Raw genomic sequence first — 25,737 nt, 5'->3', positions numbered from 1 at the left:
AAATTAGTTGATTTGCTTATTGTGTTGAGTGTGTAATTTGTGAGATTCACCCTCAATTGATGTAGTTTATTTTAAATTTTTTTTGTATGTTTATACTATTGTATAACCATTTCCCATTGGTGGACATTGCTTCCCGTTTTATATTACGTGAACACTAAAGGCCCGGTGCACGACATTCGTGCACGCCTGGGATCCCTAGACCCTAGCCAGCGATCACATCTGGTGGTTGTCAAATGTTTCCTTTTAGGGGAGGCAGAGGGATGGGAAGGAGGGGCAAAAGGGACCTTCAAAAGTCTGAGCACACTGGAGAGCTAACATTGAGTTTCATGTGTAGTGGTTCTTCGTCTTGTGTTCCTTTATCTCTGCTGTATTATATTCATTCGGCATGTATTAAGTTGACCCTCCCCTAAAGAATCCACAATGAAACAAAACTCAAAAAAAGGTTTTAAACTGTCTTAAATCAGATAAACGTGGTAGTAAAATATTTCACCCACAGAGATTAGAAAATTGCTAATTGCATAAAATAAACTCACCTGTATTGTACAGGTTAAAGCGCACAGATTATCTTAACCTGCCTTGCACCTTTCAATGGAACAAGTATGACCACTACAGAGTTAGAGGCAAGAAAGTAATTATTATTAATTATTCTTCATGTTACAGTGTTCCTTCTTATGAGCATAGAGTAAAATTATTTCCAGGTGGTTCCGGGAATTTGTAAATCTTCCACTGTTGTCATTCCTATTTTGTTGCCTACCAGGCAACTTTGTGGTTTAAAGATTATGAAATTTTGCTCTGGTTCACCACATAGTTTAAACTTTCAAAGTGACTACGAGCAAAAGGAAGTAATTAAATATTTACATTTACAATATCTATTTTGTTTATACCGAGTTAAAAAGACCTTAGAAACAAAAACTGGAAAATGGTAATTTGAAAATCCTGATCCTTGGGTTTTAGACTAGATTTAGTATTTGATATATAACACTACATAAAGTAATTAAATCATTGTTCTTTAGCATTTATATATATATATCATTAATGTTTGATATTTTAATAGTTTACATTAGGAAAATGTCATTTTTTAATTGAAAAAGGATAAAGTAATCTGGAAAAAAAAAGCAAACAGTAAAAATAATAGACATAGAACTCATAATAAATGAGTTCTATGTCTATTATTTTTACTCATAATAAATGAGTTCTATGTCTGTCTAGTAAATAAGCTCCACTGCCCATGCCTCAAGGGACACAGAGCACTTCTGCTCCCTCACTTTTCCAGTATAAATGACACCTGCTTTCACCACAGGAGCGAGCCTACTGGAGGACGCAAGATCATGTAAAGAGAGCCATGTTCAGAGAAGGCCATTCCAGACCAGCCAAGATGAGCAAAGACTCCCGCCTGACCCACAACTGATCCCACGCCAACAGTCAACCCAACAGAAACTAGAGGAGCTGCCCAGCCACCCCAGGGAAGTGTACACACTAATACAGTTCTTGCTTAAGCCACTGCATTTTTTTGGATGGTTGGGTTATAGAGCAAGATTAATCAATCATACCTATTCACCCTGGATAATCAATTACACTGCTCCTTTAATGATTTTCAGGAATTGAAGCCAAAAATTGTGAAACGTTTTAATTTAGGTGTCTTCTGGAATGAGGCTTTAATAGCACGCCAGGCAGGAAGTATTACTTGCAGAAAGGATTTATAACCCCATCCCAGGGTTTCATTTCTCCTACCAATAATACTGCTTGTTTTCAACTTAAGAGTTTCTTTAGCAGCTGTGCTGAGAACTGCAGTGTGTGTGTGTGTATGCAAATGCAAAATGGAGGATTAGAAGATGAACCAAACTTGATATGTATAACCTCCTGGGGTACAGAGTATGAGGGGTGGGGAGCATAGCTGTTCCAGGAGCAATAAAAACATTTCCCAATACATCTTCCTTAGAATACAGAGGACTATAGTGTCTGACCTTAAATTGTCATGGATAATTACTAGTTAAATCACACGAATCAACCCAAATGTCAAGCGACAACTCAGTCAAGGAGTTACAAATCACACATTCACGTATGCATATCAATACATATGTGACTCTAGCCATCTATCCATTCACCCAACTTTCCATCCACACACACGATCCTGGGCTGTACTCTCATGGTCACTGCTAAAGGCACTTAACCTAATCTGTGAATCCCGCTATATCTTTTTCACTCAGAAATGGGAAGCAGCAGTTCTGGTAATAATATAATGGTATTTTGCAAACCAACCCAGGAGAGGATACTGATTGCTGATACCTTATACTACCAATTATATTAGCTGCCAAGGTGGTACCAGGATGAACAAAAGCTTAAGACCCGTATTCAAATGTTTCTAAACTATTTGGGCTTACATGCAAGCTCATGAATTGCTTTTATTTTTTAGTGAAAGGCTTTATGATATAAACTCATGGATATTAAATTAAGGATGATAAAACCATCCACATCCCCACCTAAGCCCTTGCAAACATCACTAGCTTTTCACAATATGCTTTCTCACTGATGCAGAAGTGGGTCTCCAAATCTCCTGAAATCAGTGGTCCATACTGCTACTGCGGATCGATTAGAGTTGTGATGCTAACTGAAACTCAGTTACCATCTCTGGTAGCCCATGACATCAATGGTCTGCAACAAACCACTCCTATAGCCTTGTGTCCTCTCCCACCTTTCATTTTGGCCTTGGTCATGAGACCTGCTTTGGCTTATAGGACATAAGCAAGCCAGATGCAGGCAGAGATTTTATAAGCCCTAGCAGTGATGTTCCCATAGAAGCCAGCTGCCATGTTATAAAAAACTCTAAACAGACCACTAGGCGCTTAGAGGCCACAAGGAGAGACCATGGATATTCTAGCCACAGCCCAGTTCCAGTTAAAGACTTCTAAATGAATAAGCTCAGTGATACCACACATAACAGAACAGCATAGCTGTGCCCACTCACCTACAGAAAGGTACGCAATTTAAATTTTTTGTTTGTTTGTTTTTAATATATTTTATTGATTTTTTAGAGAGGAAGAGAGAGGGATAGAGAGTTAGAAACATCGATGAGAGAGAATCATCGATCAGCTGCCTCTTGCACACCCCCTACTGGGGATGTGCCCACAACCAAGGTACATGCCGTTGACCGGAATCAAACGTGGGACCTTTCAGTCCGCAGGCCGATGCTCTATCCACTGAGCCAAACCCGTTTCGGCTAAGCCACTAAGTTTTGGGGGCAGACTAATCGCTGTTCCAAACCAACTGAATCACTAATAACAATCCACACGGATTCTCCATCAGTTACCTTTCAATTTCATCAGTCCAATCAAGGGAATTTATTGCAGGTATGAAGAAATGGTGGCACTTTCATAAACGCTCACATACTGTAGGAGAGAATATAAATCTGTACCAATCTTCTAGAGAGCAATTTGGCAAAATGTTAAGTGATGAACCTTTTAAAAAGCTCATATCTTTTTCCAATAATTCCAAGTCCAGGAAACAGACATGCACATAAGAATGTTATATAAGAATTTTCCTCACAAGCAAAAAATTGGAAACACAGCCATCTAAAAATAGAGGAATGATTAAAGTATTATGTATTCGTAAAACAGAGCATCACAGTTTTTTAAAAAATCTACTGAATAGCCCAACCAGTGTGTTTCAGTGGCTGAGTGCGAACGCATGCAGTAGGAGGGCACTGGCCGGATTCCTGGTCAGGACACATGCCCAGTTTTTGGGCTCAGTCCCCAGGCCCCCAGCAGGGGCTGTGCAGTAGGCAGCAGATCGATGTTGATGTTTCTCTCTCGTTGACATTTCTATTTCTCTCTCCCTCTCCCATCTTCTCTCTCTGAAATTCAATAAAAAGAAAAAAAAACACATGTGAAATCTATCGAATAAATATATAATGACATGGGAACACATAAAGTACATTTAACTATATTTTTTATTTTAGAGAGAGGAAGGGAAAAGGAGAGAAAGGGAGATACAGAGAGAGAAACGTGGATGTGAGAGAGAAACATCAACTGGTTGCCTCCTTGTATGCACCCCAACGGGGGACTGAACTGGCAATCCGGGCATGTGCCCTGATCGAGAATCAAACTGGCGACCTTCCAGTGCACTGGACAATGCTCCAACACCAACTGAGCCCCAATGGCCAGACCAATAATGTAAATTTTATTAAAATAGCATTTCATGCAGGATTAGTGATAAGACCCAAATCTTTTAAAACATGATTATGCATATATACAGAAAAATTAATATAAATTTTCTGTGCATAACAAAAGTGGGTGGTTTTTGTTTTGTTTTTTCTTCTTCTTTATACTCTTCAGTATTTTCCAAATGTTCTATAATAAAAAATGTATTACTTCTATAATCAGAAAAAAAAACCACACATTATAAAACAGGTTGGGGAAAAAGCACACCCACTAAAGAGACATATTATTTGCCTGATAGATTTATTGTTTAAAATGGAATCCTCTGATGCTTCTTTACTAAATTTTCTAAATGCCAGAGCTATTCTGTGATGGAACAACTTTTAAAAGTAAATGTAGTGCAACGGGTGGATTTTCAACAGAAGAAACAACTGACACTAAGTATATAACATGCTACTTTCCCCCGAGCGCTGCTTTGTCCTGTAAGAACTGGGCAAGGAGTGCCATATTTCTTTTCAGGATTCTGCCATTACTGTCCTATTTTACTGAGCTTTAAATTTTAGGTTGAACAGCTTTATCATATTCAACCAAGTGGGTATTATATGCACCTTCAACCAAGTTCAGCAAACCCTGTTGGAATTGATTCAGTATTTATTCAAAAGACTAAAACTAATTTTCATCTCAGAGGTAAATTCTCCCCTTTTTTTATTTTTAAATCCATGCCTATCCAAAATAACATGTGTAATGAATCTAAGTCATTTGGAAAAGGAGGGGAAAACGAAATCCATGCAGAACGTCAATGGGAGATAGGCAGTGGGCATGTTTTGGTAGCAGATGGCTGCAGCACTGACACGGTTTGGGAGTTATTCCCTGAAGTGGCCAGGGATTTTCGAAGAACCAGAGGGAATCCCTCACCCACCACAGCAGGGTGGAGTGTTGAGCACAGTGAAGCCCCGCCCCCTGGCTTCCTCAGTCTTCCTTGCCCATGACAGCCAGTCTAGGACTGGTTTCTCTTGTTTTCTTGCTCAGAGTTCAACACTTCCTCTTCCTTCTCACAGGTCCAGGCCTAAACCTGGACTGAAAGCACGGCAACGTACATCCCGCACATTTTCAACGACTCCCCCTTATAGGTGAGGAGGCAAACGCTTCCTTAGAGAGCAGTGTGAGACCCGGAGGGCTTCTCTCAGGTGCTTCCATGGTGACTGGCCACCTCAGAGGATAATTCCCTAAGGCACAGAGCTCACTCCCAGGCAGCCAAGGAGTTCCCGCGTGGTTCATTAAACTTCTACGTCTGTACACCATGAGGACTGTTTTCTGTTTCTCCCAGGTTTCTGTAAGGACCCACAAACTAGTATTTTCAGATTTGGTCCGCATTCGCTTTACCAATGCTATCCATGACGGTATAGACTTCAGCATCTGCCCTGTTCTCTGGAATCCACAGCGGCCTAAACTGTGAAAGTTTCTACCTGGGAAGGGCATGATCAAAGGCAAGGTGTGGCTCTCGGCTGTCTGCACGCAGGCCTCAGGGGTCTCTGCACGACCCGGCTCTGTCAGGCCTCTGGTCCTACGATCAGGCCGCTGGGCAGATCCTCTGCCTCTCGGAGGAGAATCCCACAAACCAAACTTGATCAGCAGCTGGTGTACTCACTCCCTATTGGATTGGATAAATGCCACGTGGAAAATACTTAAATTTCACAAAGAGCCAAACTGTAAAGTTTCTGAATAGCATGAAATTAAGTTGACTGTCACCATCAAAATTCATTCAATCAAGAAATATTTATTGAGGAACTACTAGGAGAAGGGCTTGGGCTAAGGGACTAAAAATATGGCAACGAACAAGATTGCTTTTAAAAAAAAAAAAAAAAAAAAAAGATTGCTTTTCATGAAGCTTACCCAGCACACGGAGTGTGTGTGCAAACAGGTATTAAGCTAAGTGTTGACTTGATTCTAAAATATACTGTTTCTGAAATAAGGATGGAGGGGTTATTTTATATAATATGGCCATGTCTCCCTTTTCTCCTGGAAAGCTGTTATCAACGCAATGCTAACTGATCATCATGGCACCTTAAACAAAACATAGCAATTACATATTAAATATTTAGCCGTAATCCTGTTAAGAACTAGGAAGCGTAGGGAGAGAATCTGAGGGGGCACAGAACTGGTTCTGGAGGGGCTGCATTAGTCTCCCCAAAATCTCGTCAACGACCCTTTCAAAGGGTGAAGGTGGATCTCCTCTGCTCACACCTGCAAAGGCTCATCTCCCTGAGCAACAGCCGACCACATCAACCAATGAGGGCCACCCCCCCCCTCCAGTCCACGCACTAGTTCTCCCGTTTCACCTCCCTTTTCTCCCATACTCCTTGCGCATCACTCCTCTCCTGCTCTTACCCCAGTTTTTTCCCCCCTTATATCATTTGTATATTCTTACATACTATACAATTTACTTATCTGTTTACGCTGACATTTGCTCCCTTACCACCCCACTCCCCAAAAGGGGAGAGCTTTTTCTTTTTCTTTTTTAATTTTTTTTTTCTTTATTGATTATGGTATCACATATTTGTCCTCATCCCCCCATTCCCATCCCAAACCCCTCCCCACGCATGCCCGCCTCTCTGTTGTCCGTGACCTCTGGTTAGGCTCATATGCATGCACACAAGTCCTTTGGTTGATCTCTCCCCCTTATTCCTCCTCTCCCCTCCCTTCCCTCTGAGGTCCGACAGTCTGGCCTATGCTTCCTTGTCTCCGGGTCTGCTCTTGTTCATCATGGGGGAGCTTTTTGCTCTGTTTTGGTTAGTGATGGATCCTAATTGCCAAGGCATATAATTCTGAGTTCAAAACGTGGTGAAGAGTAATGAAAGGAAGAAAGCACCAGTGAATGACTGACTGGAAAATCTTGCCACTGGGACTGAATAACCAAAGTCAGTTGGCTTTGCTCTCTCTTCCGTAGTAGACAGGAACGTCAACGACTTCTGCTGCAGTTTTACTCCTTATCCTAAATGCCCACATCACGCCAATCCCATCCCAAGTCTTTCTTTAGATATGGTGATACTGTCACTCAGGTTATGGTCCAATCTCATCTTTCAGGTGACTTTCTTACTGCTCTGTCCTGACCCACTCCATGGGGACTTCGCTGCTCTCATCCACTCCAGCGGAACTCTCAGAGGCAGGCTCATCTCTCTGTTTGTGAGAAAGGCCTCTTCCAATAACCCCCTCGAGTCAAGTCCTCTCATATTATCTGGTCAAACCATGATGTGTATTTCATAGTGCTTATCACAGTCTACAATGATATACTTGTGGTTATTTTATTATTGACTCTCCCACTAATTTAACTCCTTAAGAGTATGGTCTATGTTTGTTTCACTGACCAAGCCTAAACCACTGCGTGCATAGTAAATACTCAGTATTTGTTAAATAAATAATGGATTGGATGAATATGGTATTTCCAACTTGGTTCTGTATATACACAGTCAATTGGGTAGCTGAGAGAGGATTTTTTGTGTGGGCTGGAGGTTGTGTTTCTTGTTCATAAGAGAGGGATGGGAAATAATGTTGGGAGTCCTTTGGAAAGGCCAGATTTTAGCCACCTAAAGTGCTATGCCCAACAGCTCAAAAATCAAAGCATCATTAACACCTCCACCTAGAGTGTCCCCGCCCCCCACCACCTCCCTACACAAATCATTTCTGTAGCCACTCAGACACAAAGGCTCACAGTGGCTTTTGACCTCTCCTTTCTCTGTCAGCCTCCTAGCTCAGCAAGATTTCTAAGGCCTGTCAACTCCCTTTTAATATCTTTGATCAATGGTCTCCTTCCTTTCTGTTCCCACTGCTACTTGGTTTAAGCATCTGTCTCCTGGATTACAGCAACGAAGCCAGAATTGGTCTCCTTGATTCCAGGCTTGTCCCTTTCTAATCCACACTGCCTACATTAAAATCTCTCTTAAGCCCTAACCGGTTTGGCTCAGTGGTTAGAGCGCCAGCCTGCAGACTGAAAGGTCCCAGGTTTGATTCCAGTCAAGGGCATGTACCTTGGTTGCGGGCACATCCCCAGTAAGGGGTGTGCAGGAGGCAGCTGATCGATGTTTCTCTCTCATCGATGTTTCTAACTCTCTATCCCTTCCCCTTCCTCTCTGTAAAAAATGAATAAAATATATTTTTACAAAAAAAATCTCTCTTAAAACCTCCACTCTACATTATGAATACTACACCAAAAGACATCTGCCATGGCTTGCCTAGGAAATAAATAGTTCAGCCTGACATTTGAAGACCAGACACAATACAGCTCCATCATTTACCAGCAGGGTAGTTATCACTACTCATCACATACATTGTATATATATCCCACCCCTATGAGTTTATCCTACCATTCCTTTAGATCAACCCGTGTGAATTCCCAGGCCTAGCAACCCCTGCCTCCTTCCTCCATGCCTTTCTAGGACAGCCCAGCCCATCTGACAGACAACTAGTATCATTTTTTCACACTATTACTCCAATTTCCACACACACCACACACACACACACACACACACACACACACACCTTTTCACCATCAACCCCAACTTATGCATATCTGTCAGAGAAAGGAAAAAAAATGAAAGAAGGGCATTTGTCAACAAATGCTAAAGAACTCTATGACTTTCACAAGGCAGAGGTGGGTAGACAAGGATGTTTACATCCAGGGCTTCCAACTCTGACTCTTCTAACCAATTCTATCTTTTTCTACTCTTCATGTCTCCCCCTTCATTAAACATACGCCAGCTTTGCAAATAAGAAAAAAACATCCAGATCACGGGGGAAACCATTGGAGAAATTCAGAGAGGGTTCTCAAAATGCCACCACTCAAGTTGTGGCGACTCCTCTTGTTCGTTTCCCATTAACTCCTTCGCAGAGTAGGAGCCAGCATCCTCACGTCACCATGGGCATGGCCTGCTCAGAGGAAGACTGAAGATTCTGGGCATTAAGCTTTTTATTCCAAGGAGAGGACACCAGCAGGCCTGGTCTTGAGCAGTGGTCCTGGGACTAAAAAGATGGACAAAGGGATTCCGCAATAAAATTCACTGTGGTTGCGAGTCCTGGTGTCCCAACCTTGAAACTCTTAAGTGCATTTTATCATTGAAACACCACTGTTAATGATAAACTTTCCTAATTTGTCACAGAACACTCTTCTTTCCCTTTATGAAGCTGCCATTTTAAAAATCACATTCCCCCCCACTATTTTTTGTTTTAATGTTTTCCTCTTACTAGAATGCAGGCTTCAGGAAGGCAGGGTCCTTAGAGTGTGTTCCCCTTTTAATTTCTAAGTTCCTAGAATAGCGCGTGATATTTACTAGGCACTCCTGAGTGCATGAAAAGATATGACCAAATTCTAAGACCCTGCCAATATATAAGACTAGTCAACAGGTTTCTGGAAGGTTAAATAAGCTTTTATTTGTAGGCTCAGCCAATTACCTACCACTGCATTTGTTTCTATGAAAGAATGCTTCTAGTTCCAAGCAATCTCCTTATGGAGGGATAAAAGAACCTGCTCATGCTGCCCAGCCCCAGCAGATTTTTTTAGGTGCAGAAGAGTTTTAGCCCAGAGCCCTTAATTCGAATGCTAGTGTCTAGCAGTGAAGGTGTATGACCTACAATTGGTCCTTAACCTCTTTAAGTTTCAGTTTCATCATCTGAAAAAAACACACACAAAAAAAACCCAAAAGGCTACTGTGAAGATTTAAATTAATTTAATGCTATGCTGAAATGCCCAGCATTATATAAATTTGTCATTCCCACACCATCGCCCTTTTTTAATACATGTCTTTATACTACAAACTCCTGGAAGGTTGTTCATAGTTGTGTTGTGCCTACTGAATTAGTATAAAGCGCTTTACACTCATAAGAATTACTTATTATAGTCTGAACTCTGTTATGAACATAAAAAAGAAATGCAATGTCAATTAATTGTTCTGAGCGGCATACAGTTATTACTTTAGTAATCAAAATCCAATTATTATATTACAGTACTAAGATATATCAAACATTTTAAATATGAAATACACAGTAATATATCCTAATATTCTTGCAGCAGTTATTTTATGTTCCCATCTTCATTCACATTTTGGATTGTAGTAATCTATGAAGAAACACTAAAAAAACAAAACAAAACAAAAAACCATAACATTTTTTTAAATCACCTGCAACCTTATACGGCTACTTCGTGTAAGAAATTCCCCTCACTGAAGGTTAGTTTGAAGTTCTCAGTACACATTAGATGCAGCTATAGCAGATATTGAAATAAAACTCCATTAGTCAAAATCAAACACTGCTCTATTTGCATATCTAAGAAGTTCAATTTTCAGAACTGAAAAAAAAAAAAAAATCTAAGCCAAGGAAAAAGCAGTATGAGAAAATATAACCTCAAAATTTACATACTATTTTATTATCCTACAATGACTTTTTTTTCATCTCCCATCCTGCCACATAAAACAATGACCTTTAAATAATCAGAACAAAGTTTCTCACTATTCAGAGGACATTGTTTTAAGACTCACCGGCACTTTAAGTTAACCATCTCAAAGCTTATGAAACAACAAAGGAACAGTCAATGACACATCCATTTAAGTTACCGTGACCTGTCGTTACGGCATCATTAAGTGTTATTTTCAAGGAGTAAGCAGAAAGCTTTATAATTTCTAAACATGTAAAATTATTTTCTGTACTTTATGGGCTAAGGCATTGACTATTTTAAGCTACACTTTATAAATTATGAAGCTCACTAACAATTATTTCTAAAGACAAAGAGCATGAATTAAGTTTTAAAAGCAATAAAGAAACTCAGTAATCAAAATCAAACTCCGTGTACATGTATTTACACACACACACACACACACACGTAATATGATAATCTACAGGTTGGCCGGCTTCAGGTACACAGGAAAAGGTTTCCCAGAAAAAAATGAAAAGTATTAAATACCTACATTTGTGATAAGTTAATTTTCAAATACCAACATTTTTTGGCCTTAGGGATTTAGAGTAAAATACATTCTCTATAGAACATATTCTGCTACCCAACTATAAACTTTTATTAAAAACCAATTCAAAAAGTGTATATAAACATAAACTAATTTATCCAACGCATATCTGTACAACCCCTACTCTAACCAGGCCCTTTGTTGACATGAACATGATTAACTTGCTTCCTGCAGCTCTGCAGGGAAGATGCGTACAAAGTACAAACTGCAGCAACCGAAAGCAAGCCCGCACAGCCCTGCCACTGTGGCTTCGTGCTTATCTGTGGCTGTCTGTAAAAGGTGAGAGAGAGAGGCTAACATAGTTAAGCAAGATAGGGAAGCTAAGTAGCTTTCCCAGTTTCCCACAACGCCTCTTCTTGGTAACTGGGAGTCCATTATTTTGTAGATTATTGTAAATTCCCAAAATAGTGTAAAATCCAAAAAATTTTAAAAATGGGATAGAATTTATTTATTTTTAAAAACTATTTTCTTTCCTTTTTAAAATATGTTTTTATTGATTTCAGAGAGGAAGGGAGGGGAAGAGAGAGAGAAAGAGAGAAACATCAATGATGAGAATCATCCATTGGCTGCCTCCTGGACACTCTCCCCAGTCACCCCCCCACTGAGGATGGAGCCTGCAACCATGGCATGCGCCCTGACTGGGAATCAAACCGTGACCTCCTGGTTCATAGGTCAACGCTCAACCACTGAGCCATGCTAGTCGGGCAAAGTGGAATAGGATTCATAAGTTGCCTTTTTCAGCCAGCCTTATATAAAGATGTGAAGACAGATGGGTAGGGGGAGGTAAGAGAGGGTGAATGGGGAATTAAAAATAAAAACAAGACAGTTGTGAAGACAACTCCAAAGTGATTGAGAGGTTTAAGACTACTGTCCAGCTCTTCTGACTCTTCCCAGCTCGGGTGCCTTACCACACACATTGATCCCACGGTCAATATCAAACCATTATCCGAAGATAATGCTTTTTGGCAATCTGCCCTTTTGAGCAATAGCCAAGGTATGTTCCAGAGAGAAAGAATTTGAGAGTTAAATGTTCCTCAAGTTCTCTAGATCTCCCTTCTCGCTAAGGGAGCCTCCCAGGAACACATGATTAGCAATAAGCAAGAGGTTGATGGACCTGTTTTTGGCCCATCTTCCCTCTTCGCATGTGAACAAAAATCCACTCTGCTTACTGCATCACCTCTTTTTCTTATAATCTGATCAATGTCTTTTCTTCATCTAAGAACCAACAAAGAGAAATCACATTCGCCGACATTAATCACTTCCCTACTTCAGATTCCTATCCTTTCTTCTACTCAGAACATTCTAAATATAGTTCCTGTTCCTGCTGTTTCTCATCTTGCTATCTTTGCAGGCTGTTAAGTTCCAAAGGCATGTTTCTGTTATTTTATTGCATGGTGTGACCATGAACATAGTAATTCTTCCTCCTTCTTTCATGATTAAAATGCGATTCGGACGTGGTAATATATGTGGCAAGCGCTTTGTAAACTGTAAGCTTTTAAGATAAAAGTAGTGCCATCATATTAAAATGGCAACGCATCCCTAATTGCTCAAAACAACACAAGTAAAAAGTTTCCAGGAAATTACAGTCTACATTGGGAATACAACTAAACTTAAAAGAAATTAGTCTTCTGATATAACCCAGGAAGGAAAAACCTATGTACCACTCAACAAATCATAAATTGTATATAAAATAAGTTCAATGAGTGATGTGCTTCTATAAATGCTCAATTTTGGAAAAAATTGCTTTTATAACCTAAATTATTTATTGTTACTTTTAGACACAATTATCAGATGTCTCTTAATACTAAATGATTAAAAAGGACTAGTCTTAAAAGGTCCTCGGAATTAAAGTAAAATTACAGCTTACTTAACTGTCCCTCATTTTCCTGAGAAACTTACTTAGGCATGACACTCAAAAGAAAATTCTTATTTAAGTCAACATCAAAGTAGGTCTAATCACAATGGCTAGTAAAACAAGAGAAAACTCAGTCTCTTAAGCAGCTTAGTTCTAAAGTAAAACATACAGAATAACATTGTGTACTCTCAAATAAACATTCATCTAAGAATGTACACAATCTCAGAAATTAAAACATTGAGGATTGTTGTGTCACTCCTATTTTTATAAGTCAGTGAAGCTTAGTTAAAATGATATTGGACAGAAATAAATGAACATCTTCAGAAGCATTAAGACTACATAAAAAAATAAATAAAAGAAGCATCCCTTTTCATGCCAATAAACACTCACCTTAAATTAAGACAATAAGCACTAGAAAAAAAATACTTTCATGACTCTGCACATGACTGGCTGGTCATCCCTCCTCTGCATGCTCCACCGAAAGCCTTTTACTTTAGCTTTTAGGCCATCTAATAGTGTATCACACAATCTCCAAATAAAAAATGTAATTGAAAAATATCCAGTAGTACCACATTTGTGCTTTCTCTATTCTATGTCCAAAAGCAAGCATTCCTAATACCTATAAATATCCCTTGACATTTTATATGAATATCATTCTAAAAAATGTTAAAGCCATACAAGCAATGGTAATTTAATGTTAGTATGGCATCCTCTTAAAAAATGTCACTTGGTAAAAATTAAAAATACCTTACAGGAACCGAGGAAATAAAGGTAACTCTAGCTGGGTATCTATTATTATGAGTAAACTACTGACATCTCAGGCAAATCTTATATTATCCTTCAAGCTTCAGTTCCTTAGCTTTAAGCAAAAAATTTTAAATGACAAAAAAGCATGCTCTTCGAGCTTCTAGTTTGAAGTAAATATGAAACCACCTTTATTTTCCCTTGGGAGATAAAAATTTTTCCTACATACCGGTATTTGCCCTCAAGCATTGCATTTGTGTCTAAGTACTACCAAGTTAATGGTGCATAGAAATTAGTTCGATAGTTCATAGAATTAGTTCAAAGGTCAAGACTGGCTGGTCATCCCTCCTCTGCATGCTCCACCGAAAGCCTTTTACTCAATCACAGACATCGGTAACACAGTTAGATCTATTTTACAAAAACTTAGATATATTTAAATACCGAGGCAGGTTACAAACAATGCTCGGCAGGCATTTGTGAAATATTCAGTACCAGTTTATTTGTTTTCACTTTCAGCCCTGATGTTGCTCATCCAACTGTAACCTAGCTTTCCATCACTTCTGCTACTTCTTAACAGCATGGAACAAAAAACACAGGAACAAAATTCACATTCAAAGGGGGGGGGGGGGGGGGGAAGATGACATGCTAAAGACCAAAATATTATAATACTATTATCACCCAGTAATCAGAAAGACCAGAAACGTAATTGTGGGCATACGTGATGTCATTGCCAAATCCATGTATGCCCAGGCAAATAACATGCAACAAAGAGTGTCATCTTTTCTCTCAAAATTACACCACCATATGAAGGGGGAAAGGCCCTATTATACAAAAAAATTTTTAAGAATCATAAGCCTATCTACACATACACTAACTCTTCAACTGAAGATTAATCACAACATTCGAATTACCAAGGGAAAAAAACCCCATAATAGAAAGAAAAACTCACTTTATATAGTATCTTGCACCTTCAAAAGTATATGCTTCTTCCCAGCCAGTGGGCAAATCTAAAAAAACATACATTTCACAATTAGTATTACTTCAATGGAATAGCAAAATAAGTCTTAATCCATTTTAATCATTCGTTTTCATGGACAGTTATTTGCATTTCTTAAGTAGGTTTCTAACAAAAAAAAAATGTGTTAGGCTGGTAATAAAACAGAGTAGATATAATATCATTTTTAGGGAAATGGCAATTCAAATCGAAAGCCATCAGAAAAGCAACTCAATATTAATAATCTCTCACTCTATTAGAGATTACCTGATACGATCATATAGTTTAAAGATCAGAATGAAAGGGACTTATGTTGACACCCAAAAACCAAATCTTCTAATCTTAGGTGAAATAACCCTGAGCAGCTGGCAAAAAAACACAAACCAAAAAAAAGCCCTGTCCATAAAAGGTAACACCTGCTTCTTCTTAGGTATTCTGTGTCTATTTAAGGCCATTCCTTTCGGCTATATTAATAAACCCATCCAGGAAGTGTCACTGATGAGAAAGTACTTCCTAAACATAAAATTAGAGGAAAGAAATCGGGACTTCACATACTTATACATGTGTGTTTCTATAGACTTCACTTTAAGAGAATTAAAGTCCCAAGTAATTCAGATGAACCATGGTGACTTTATTGCATATTATTTATAAATGACTAGTAGCTTGGGTTTAATCAGTCTCTCTCGGAAACAAAAAGCACTGACATGTGTACAAAACCAGAATCAAAGCAAAGTAAAACCAAGCCAGAAACAAAAAAGATCATTAAAAAAAAAAAAAAGAATGTGAAATTATCTGAGAATAAAATTTTCCCGTGGTGTCAAAGTTATCAAATCTAAGCGGGTAAATATGGGATGCCCATAACCAAAATAAGCAAGAAAAACAATTCCACAAGACAATTAAGTTAAATAACTTCAAATACTATATCGTCTTCTGAAATAAATGTGTTACTATCCATAGGGCAAAGGGGCCAGCAGCAAAGTTGAAATATCTATGCAAACCATCGAAAGGTTATATTTAAGTCGGAGACTGCTCCGGGGAGTTAAACATGACGGTGTGATTAGTCAGAAATGCCTTTTTAAAAATGTAATCTCATGTTTGCGACGCTAACCTTCCCTTTTCCTCCTCCACCTTTTTGCAAATTTAGAAGACATTAGTCACTTTTGGTGCACTCCGGATTTAATAGAGAAAAGGCAGGTTTGTCCAATAACACCCTGGCCACTTGGGGAGTCACAGAACCCCAGAGTTGAGAGAGAGAGAGAGAGAGAGAGAGAGAGAGAGAGAGAGAGAGAGAGAGAGAAGACAGCTCCCTAAAACACTGCTGGAGCCGGCCTCCCCTCCGACCCAAACTGCTCTCCAGCCTCTCTCCAAACCACCAGCCTGAGAGGCAGGCCAGTGACGAGAACACATGTTCCATTTCAAAGGCAAACAAGTTTCACGAATGTAAACAAAGAATGACAAAAGAAAGCCAGACCGGCACTGGAGCCGCAGCCAGCCCTGCTCCAGCTCCACGCACAAGTGAGCGTGCAAACAAGCTGCCGCCAAAGGCATCGGGGAGAGAGATCTGCTTCCCCGCCGACCCCCTCCAACCGGGGCACAAACGCCCACCCAGGGGGCACCCCCTTGCCCGCCTCCTGGCGGCCGGGGCAGCTTCTGCGCGGCCGCCGGGGACTTTGAATCGGGCCGGCCGGCGACGGCGGCTGCACACGCCTCCTCCTGGGGCAGGAGGGCGAGCCAAGCGCCCGGCGTTTCCAGGGAGCTCGCAGCACCCCCAAACTCCTCTCTCTGCCTTCTCCACCAGCTACCTACCCACAGAGCCCACCGAGGAGAGGAGGAGGAGGAGGAAGAAGAGGAGGAGGAGAGAAGGCCGCCCGCAGGAGGCAGCTCTCCAGGAGGCAGGAGGGGGTGTGAAGACAGGATCCCGCGGACCAGGGCAGGGTCCCGGGCTGCAGGGAGGGGCGCGGGAAAGGACTTCCTAAAGGTTTATTGGGGTTTGGGAAGGGAGTAGAGGGGTTCAGGAGGGGCTGCAGGAGGAACCCCTCCGGGTTCCGGGGAGAGGGGGCTGGTGGATTGGGGGTGTCCAGGTTGGGATGGGGAGAGGGCGCCGTCTCCAAGTGGCGAGGAGAGGCTGCGGGGCAGAGGGGCGCCCGGACACCGGGGAGGATGCGGGGCCGCGGCGCGGGGCAGGTTGCCGGGGGGCGGGCGGGCGGGCGGCCGGGCTCTGCCGCCTCCTCCTCCCGGCGGAGCCCAACTCCGCTCGGGCCCGGCGGCCGGGGTTACCTGTGCTCTGGCGCCGGTGGCCGGTGACCACGGCCTCGCCGGTGACGGGGTGCAGCCAGGTGGTGCTCTTGGCCTCCTCGCTGCGGGGGGACAGAGAGAGGGGCAGAGCCCGGGCGTGAGCGGGGGGCGCGGAGCCCCGGGGGGACCGGGGCGGCGCAGACCCCGCTCGCCCTCCGCCCCACACCCCGCACCCGTCCCCGCCAGCCCGCCGGGCCCCCGCGCCGCCCCCCGGCTCTTTACTTGATGAAGAAGACGCGGCCGCCCCTGGTGATCCCGTAGGTCCAGGAGCGGGGCAGGGAGCAGACCCACTCCAGGTTCAGATCCGCCGCCATGTCTGATCCCCAGCCGCCGCCGCCGCCGCCGCCGCCGCCGCCTTCTCCGGGAGGAGGGAGCGAGCGAGAGAGCGAGGGAGCGCGGAGCGAGCGCGGCCGGAGCGCGCGCCCCAGCCCGGCGCGCCCCCGCGCTACCCCCTCGGGCGGCGCCCGCCCCGCCGCCGCCGCCGCCGCTGGGTCCGGCCCCTCCGCATCCCCGCGGCCCCGGCCGCCCCGCCGCGCGCGCTCGGGGGCAGAGCCGGAGGGCGGCGCCGCGCGCGCGCCCAGCCCCCTCCCTCCCGCGCCCCGGGCGCCCCCGCCCCCCGCGCCGGGCGCAGGTTCCGGGATCGATGGGGAGAAGCAGCCGGGACCGCGCTCTGCCCCCGGGGCTGCGCCCCAGGCTGCCCGGCCCGGCGCGCGCGGGGAGGGGAGCGCGAGCCCCGCGGTCCCCGCGCTCCGGAGGGCACTCAGTTCCAGCAACAAAAGCCCGGCGCTGGGGCTTTGTTTTAGAAGACCCGTTGGCTCCCAGAGAGATTTTTTCCCCCCTATCGTGTATGTGTGTGTGTCTGGAAAATAGAAAAGCTGTTTTCATGAAAGCACTCGGGAGGCTTTTCCTGTTGTGTGTGTTTTGTGCGCCAGATTATATCCAAGGTTGGATGAGTGATCAGATCGGTGAACTGTAAGTGGATTCAGACTTGGAGAAAAAAAAACAGATGTGCCCCTTCCCAGGCCCCTTCCATCATGGAATGTCTTATAAAATAAAAACTTGCTTTTTCTCTTACATTAAAAAAAAAAAAAAAAGATTCACTGTTTGTCAATCTGGATTTCCACTTTTTCTTATCTCCCATAAATTACAATAAAAGCTCATTCTGCAGAGTCCTTGAAAGGGTGTAAGTTTTAAATCCCCATATCAGCCCTACAGATGCTATCATAATGCCCATTTTCTGAATGGGGGGAAAATGAGGTGGATAGAAACAGCAACTTGCCCAAGGTCGTAGTAGTGAGTGGCAAAGCCTGAATTTGGTATTTAGGCTCCAGTATTTCAAAAGTCTTATTTGTACAACCACACTGCTATAGTACTTATTTTTAAAATCTTGTTTACCCCCTCTGCTCCCCCACCCCCACCCCTTATATGTTCTTTGAACAGAGAAGGACAGATTTCACTGCAAATCAGATCTTCTCCCTTAACTTAGGAATACTTGCCTCTTCTTATTGTGTCTGGTCCACCGCCACCCTTGGAATTGTTATGCATCTTTGCAGCAAGATGACTCATTCCAGCACGATCCACCATTCAATAATAATAGTACTCCTGAACTTGGTATTCTTACAGCACCTTTTTTCTCACCAGTTTTGGGTGCCCCCAAAGCGTTATCTCATGCAGCTTCCCCGTAGTTCAAAGAGGCCAATAATCTTTTTCAGTATGTAAGGAAACTAAGGCCCAGAAAGGGTAAATAACCTTGGCCAAAGCTATAGCCAGCAAGTCAGGCGGGGCCTGGATGAGAATGCAGTTTTAAGGACGTTTTCTCTCCTACTCTAATTCCCCAAGGTCATCTGTCTTTGGTGAAAAGAAGTCTGCAATTACTGCTACAATTTTCCTGTCTATCTGCATATACCGGGAGGGGGAAAAAAAATAAGGTCACTTTAATATTTTCTCTTTGGGTTTCTTTGCATTCCCCTCTTTCATTTCACTACTGATTACTTCTTGACATCTTATCTCCTGCCCACTTTGTGGAAAAGAAAAAGACTCTTTTTTTTCTTCTTCTTAAATCAATGAATAACTAGCAGGAAATGTCCCATATTACCATCAGGGTTCACTAGCTAGAGCATAGCAAGAAAATCAAGAGCTATTGACTTGATATTGTGCTATAATTACAAATTTAAAAAATCTAAAGCAAATCTTTTTTTAAAAAAATATATCTTTATTGATTTCAGAGAAAAAGGGAGAGGGAGATAGAAACATCAATGATGAGAGGGAATCATTGATCGGCTGCCTCCTGCGTGTCTCCAACTGGGGGTCAAGTCCACAAATTGAGCATATATCCTTGACCAGAATCAAACCTGGAACCCTTCAGTCAATAGGCTGACTGCTCTATCCACTGAGCCAAACTGGTTAGGGCTTTAGAAATGTTTTATCTCTTAGTTCAGCTATAATATTTGACTTAAAAAAAAAAAAATATATATATATATATATATCTCCACTGAGCCAAACCAGTTTCAGCAATATTTAACTTTTTGACTGTGTGTTGCTGAGAAGTCTTTAAGTCGACCATATGTTGTATGGGAATTCCTTTTAGCTGTGAATCTTTGAATTTTTAAGACTCATTAGTGCAAGGAATATTTCAAAAAGTGATAGAGATTCACTTAATAAAACATGTAACTTAGGAAACTGCACTTGCAGTGCTTATATGGTAATCTAAAATCTTAAGTACAATTCTAGATATATTTCCAAAATTTAGGAAAAGCAGTAAACAAAATACATAGGGACTTTATATACACAATGAGGCATGCTTTTGGGTTGGGGAAATGATAGTCCTTGTGGCTTCCAGGAACTAATAAAAGTAGCTTCATGGATGAGAATGTCAGGCATTCTGGATAATTTTCACCCTTAATGAGTAAAATTGCATTTTTCTTAAATTTTTTTTCTAAATTTCCTTTTTCTATAAACATAGTACCTTATCCTGGTTTGCTTTACCCTCCAGTTAAGTGTATATGTGTGTCTCCATCACTGTAGGCGGCTAGAGAACATGTCTTCCTCATCCCTGAATCCTTCTCAACCTTGGGTCAGTACTTGAGCAATTATTGAATTTCATTTTCTTCCCATGCCTCAGCCTCCCAACAGAGTTTTTTCCAAATAACACATCCCATTTTTATCGCCCCACACCTTTTCAATAACTGACTCAGACCTAAACCATATCTAACCTCTGCTTTTTATTGCATTTTGTTCATATGTCCATCCTACAAGACTCTTCAGTTTCTGGTATCCTGATCTGCCTTTTTGAGGTGTATTATGACAATTGCAGCTCCTTTGAAAAAAAAAAGAAGAGGCTTAAAAAGTACTAAAAATAGACATAAAAATAAACATCACTCTATTCATCTATAGAGGGCAATCCTTGTTCTAAAAAGCTTCCAGTTCAAATATTACAGATAAATACACACGGGGACAAGAAAAACTCAAAAGAAAGTTTCTTAAAATATGAAAAAGAAAACAGAATTGGGTGACATCTAAGGAAATAGCAAATCAATGCTCCCCCCACCCCCCCTTTTAAAAGGAACGAAAAAAGCATGAACTCTATATAGTGGAAAAAGAGACTTTAAAAATATATATATTTTATTGACTTTTTACAGAGAGGAAAGGAGAGAGATAGAGAGCTAGAAACGTCGATGAGAGAGAAACATCGACCAGCTGCCTCCTGCACACCCCCCACCGGGGATGTGCCCACAACCAACGCAAATGCCCTTGACCGGAATCGAACCTGGGACCCTTCAGTCCACAGACCAATGCTCCACGACTGAGCCAAACCAGTTTCCACAAAAAGAGACTTATAAGAGAAAAAAGCATATATAAAGAAACATCTTAATTCATAAACATAAATGTTTATTAAGATCTATCAACAAAGTGTTGTGACTTTGATTAGGTTGTGTTACGTTATATATTTTGTTCGTTATCTGTTCACAAAATAAAGAATATCATACACACTTTCTTTAGTCAATTGTAGAGTATTATATATCATGAAAAGATATCAGGATGGGCAAAGTAGAGGATCCAATTACCTTAGTGGAAATCTAGACAGAAGGGATGGAGCTTGAGAGTCTATGACAGGGAAAACAATAATGTGTGGAAATCAATTTATTAGGGATTTCCCTCTCTCTCTCTCTCTCTCTCTCTCTCTCTCTCTCTCTCTCTCTCTCTCTCTCTCTCTCTCTCTTTTTCCTGTTAAAGAATAAACTGACTAGCCCTGGTTCAGTGTGACTCAGTTGGTGGAGTATGTCACATGCACTGAAAGGTTTCAGGTTCCATTCAGTCAGGACACATACCTAGCTTTCAGGTTTGAAACCTCGAGTCAAGGATCAATGTTTCTCTCTCATATCAATTTCTCTCTCTCTCTCTCATCTCTCCTCCCCCCTCCTTCTCTCACTTCTTCTCTAAAATCAATTTTAAAAAATATATTTTTAAAAAGAATAAACTTATCAGAGAGTTATGAATAATTTCATTCATTCTTTCAACCATCATATATAGGACCCCTACTGCATGCCATACATTCTTCTGGGTATAAGGATGAAAAGATTTGCCCTGCTTCGGGTAGCTTAGAAAATGGAGATGTAGATATTTAAGGGGAAGTGGCATCTCTTTCCTTGTCATAGAAATAAATCTTCCATACCACTCGTTTTCAAGCTTGTTCTTTGAACCACTCAAGGCCTGTCTCAATCTAGTCTTTTAATATTGATTTTTGGAGAGCTCTTCAATTATGGATGGGGTCATTGAAAGGAATATGTAGCAGCCCTAGTTATTCTGCCGCTGGCTGATCCCTCTGCTATGCTGGGGGGTCTAGACTGAGTTGGCACCTCTCTCAAGTCTTGAAAATAAGAAGGGAGGAGATAGTTCACAAATGTCTTCCAGGAACTTACATCTGAACCCTCGGAGATGTTCAAATTAAACACCTCTTCTCTTACCCCAGTCAGCAAGGCTCCAGGCATCTGCATCCCTGTCTTTGCTGTAAAAGACCCAAATTCAAACTATAGAGAATTAAGAAAAGAAATATGTTATAATGTAGGGGTAGGCGACTGGATGCAGGGGCGTGGGGGTTGGCATTCTGTCAGGAGTCTGACTAAATTTTATATCTGGCTTTGCCATTAATTAGCTGTATGACTCTGAACAAATCATTTAGCCTCCATTCCCATTCAAACCTCTGGATCCTCATATGTAAAGTAAGTGCAGTGATCTACTTAAGACATCACATAGGATTCTTTTCCCCTCTAAGCCTTCTGCTTTTATGGGGTGAGCGCTCCAATGACTAAAATTGGGGATGTTTTGCCACGGTGTACACAAAGTGAGATGCCTGCTGCATAGAACTGATTAGGATTATCTGCCACTTAATTTGTTAATAGAAGAGTTTTGAAGCATAATTTACAACAATTGTTCACATGCAATATCATATACTTAACTTGTACAAAGGAAAAAGGAGAGAGAGAAACATCAATGATGAGAGAGAATCAATGATTGGCTGTCTCCTGCATGCCCCCCACTGGATTAACAACAAAAACCACACACACACACACACACACACACACACACACACACGCACACATACACACACACACACACACACACACACACACACACGAAAATGTGTGAAGATGTATAATATAGCCATTAAGTGGCAGACTTAGGGCTTTGACCAGGACCTTTGGCTATTAGATTTCAAATTCTGTCCACAAGGTGTTCCCTTCCTTCTCTTATTCACTGTGTACTCCTCCCTACCCCAATCCCTCTTACACCCACTGTACTCCGTCTGCTCTCACCACCTCACTGCACCTGCTTTTCTGAGTCATCAGTGTCCCCACAATTTCAATGATGAGGGAGAAACATTGACCAGCTGCCTCCTGCACGCCCCATACTGAGGTTGGAGCCTGCAACCCGGTCATGTGCCCTTGACTGGAATCAAACCCAGGACCATTCAGTCCGCAGGCCTATGCTCTACCCACTGAGCCAAACCAGCTAGGGCTTACCGTATATGTAGACTTTTATTAGTAAGTATACAGTTGGCCTTCATATCCCTGGGTTTCACATCTGTGGATTCGGCCAACTGTGGATGGAGAACAGTATTTTTGATCTGTGGCTGGGAATCCCAGTAGGTGGGGGGCCAATGTAAGTTATACCTGGATTTTTCACTGCATGGAGAGAAAGGGTGGTGATGGGAGTCCCTACCCAACACATTGTTCAAAAATCATCTGTAATTGTTGAGTCTACATTTCAGCTTAGACCTCTCTCCTTAGCTCTAGATCATAAATCAAATTTCCTTCTAGACATGTTCCATCTGGAATATTCCTTCTGGGTATTCCTTAAGTAAGCCAAGCTCAACATTCTAAAATAAGTCACTTTTCCTTCAAATACATGCATCACCCTTTGCATTCCCCTCTTAGTGAAAGGTACCAGCATCCAAACAGACATCCACATCAGAAAATTTGGAATCATCCTTCCAAACAAGTTGGTTAATAAATTACATTAACTGTCCAATAAATGTATCACAAAAGTATCTCGCTTTCCTCATTTTTCATATCTTAATATGAGCATCCATCCTGCCATCAGAAGGATCCTTTTTTTTAATGCTAATCTGATTATATTCCTTTCTTGCATAAAATCTTCTCATAAAATCCAAAGCCTGTTGCCTGGCATTGGAGGCCTTATTTGATCTCAGCCCTGCCCTCCCACATGTTAGCCATATGGAACAGCCTACTGTTCTCTGAACAAGCCAGGCTCTTTCAAGTGTCTGTGCATGCTACTCTTTCTGCCTAGAATACTTATGTTTATGTTTAAGTCCTTAGTTCGGAAGTTATTTCCACTCAGAAACCATCCCTGATTCCTTTGGGCCAACGTAGTCACTCCTTCCACAATAATTGTTAGTATAGCCTGCTTCTCTTTCTCCTCCCTAAGTTCCCTACACGAAAATATTTTATCTTCATCACTGAGCGTATAATAAATGTTACTTCCATGAATGAATAATAGTACTTACATTTACATAGTGCCCTATATTTTATAAAATACTCCATGTTTAATTCTTATTTCTGTTTGTATTGTATTGTATTACCATTGAGTCATGTTTCTACCCTTTCTTAGATTTAACCTTCTTTTTAGCTTTTTATAGACTACTGGAGGCCCAGTGCATGAAATTTGTGCACGAAGGCGGGGGTGGGGGAAGGGTCCCTCAGCCTGGCCTGCACCCTCTTGAAATCTGGGACCACCTTGGGGGATGTCTGACTGCCAGTATAAGCCCGGAGATTGGGCCTAAACTGGCAGTCGGACATTCCTCTTGCAACCTGGGACCGCTGGACCCTAACTGCTCCCCTGCCTGCCTGATCGCCCCTAGCCACTCTGTCTGCCTGCCTGATCATCCCTAACCACTCACCTGCCTGCCTGACCACCCCTAACTGCCTGTGCCTGCCTGATCTTCCCTAAGCACTCTGCCTGCCTATTCACCCATAACCACCACTGCCTGCTTGATCACCCATAACCACTCTGCCTGCCTCCCTGATGGCCCTTAACTGCTCGTCTGCCTGCCTGATCACCCCTAACTGCTCGCTGGGGGTGGCCGGCTGAGGCGAGGGGCCATGGTCATTCTGGTCTCTGGTCATTCTGGTCATTTTGCTATTTCAGTCGCTGGGCTTTTATAATATAGGATTCCATAGAGAGGAGAAAAAAATGGCACAGGCCCCAAAGCAACATAGCAGTATCTGCAGTAGCTGGTTTCTATAAAGTGTCTACCTATAATTATATTGAATGAGATATTGAAGGACAGAAATACACTATATTTATTTATTTATTTAAATATATTTTATTGATTTTTTACAGAGAGGGAGAGAGAGATAGAGAGCTAGAAACGTCAATGAGAGAGAAACATTGACCAGCTGCCTCTTGCACACCCCCTACCGGGCATGTGCCTGCAACCAATGTACTACATGCCCTTGACCGGAACTGAACCTGGGACCTTTCAGTCCACAGACCGACCCTCTACCACTGAGCCAAACCCGCTTTGGCTATATTTATTTGTTAAAGGGATCTATGGAAACTTCTGGGACGCTTGGGACTTGAGGCAGCATCATCAACATAACAACTCTTGAGTGGCTTCCTTCACATTTAAAAGTGAAGGAAAAATGCTGAGATATAATTTTTTTAAAAAATTTTCTTGTTATTATTTTTTAAAATTTCAGCTTTTTCTCTAAACTTATTGGGATGATATTGGTCAACCTGAGATATAAATTCCATTATAAATTCTGAACTTCTCTCAAAGAAATTCTATCTTGATTAAGCTAATGTTATTGGGGGGTGGGGCAGGAGGTATAATCTGCTACTCTTCTTACCTTATACATCATGTCTATCTTACCAGCACTTAGCACAATGCCTTGTATATCAGGTGCTCAAGATTTTGAATGAATGCATGAATTTCCACACACACATCAAAATTATATACATAAAAATTGCTTCATGCTTCGATAACTCCTAATTATTTTTTTTTTTTAGATGAACCAGATATTCTCATTGCTTACCTTACTATTTCCTGAGAGTAAGACAGGTCTTTACAGAAGTTGCTTTAACTCATTCTGGTAATTGGACTATTAATTTCTTTGATATCTCCATTTGAAGTGTAACAGTCAAAAGTTAGTTGACCTTCCAAATAGC

General features: G+C 41.8%; 1 protein-coding gene across 31 annotated transcripts in view; it reads right to left on the bottom strand.

Moving 5' to 3' along the window:
- The window catches only part of PLEKHA5 (pleckstrin homology domain containing A5), a 203,807-nt gene extending 186,304 nt beyond the window's left edge, over nt 1-17,503 (bottom strand). For 7 of the 31 annotated variants that reach the window (XR_006742798.1, XR_006742797.1, XM_036459076.2 and 4 more), the window contains exons 1-3: nt 17,272-17,503; nt 17,032-17,111; nt 14,710-14,767 (exon numbers count right to left, since the gene is read on the bottom strand). Coding sequence is in view for 29 of the 31 variants with exons in the window: in XM_036459076.2 (XP_036314969.1) it covers nt 14,710-14,767; nt 17,032-17,111; nt 17,272-17,363 (230 nt within the window). In the remaining 2 variants the exon portion in view is untranslated. Of the gene's footprint in view, nt 1-9,046; nt 9,171-10,091; nt 10,277-14,709; nt 14,768-17,031; nt 17,112-17,271 lie in introns of those variants that run through there. The other 24 variants (XM_036459059.2, XM_036459061.2, XM_036459062.2 and 21 more) reach the window with 11 other exon arrangements.
- Between the last annotated feature and the right edge of the window lie 8,234 nt (nt 17,504-25,737).

Source organism: Pipistrellus kuhlii, unplaced genomic scaffold (assembly GCF_014108245.1).
Source record: "Pipistrellus kuhlii isolate mPipKuh1 unplaced genomic scaffold, mPipKuh1.p scaffold_m20_p_3, whole genome shotgun sequence".
In the NCBI taxonomy this organism is placed as follows: Eukaryota; Metazoa; Chordata; class Mammalia; order Chiroptera; family Vespertilionidae; genus Pipistrellus; species Pipistrellus kuhlii.
This window is presented reverse-complemented; position numbering and strand designations above follow the sequence as displayed.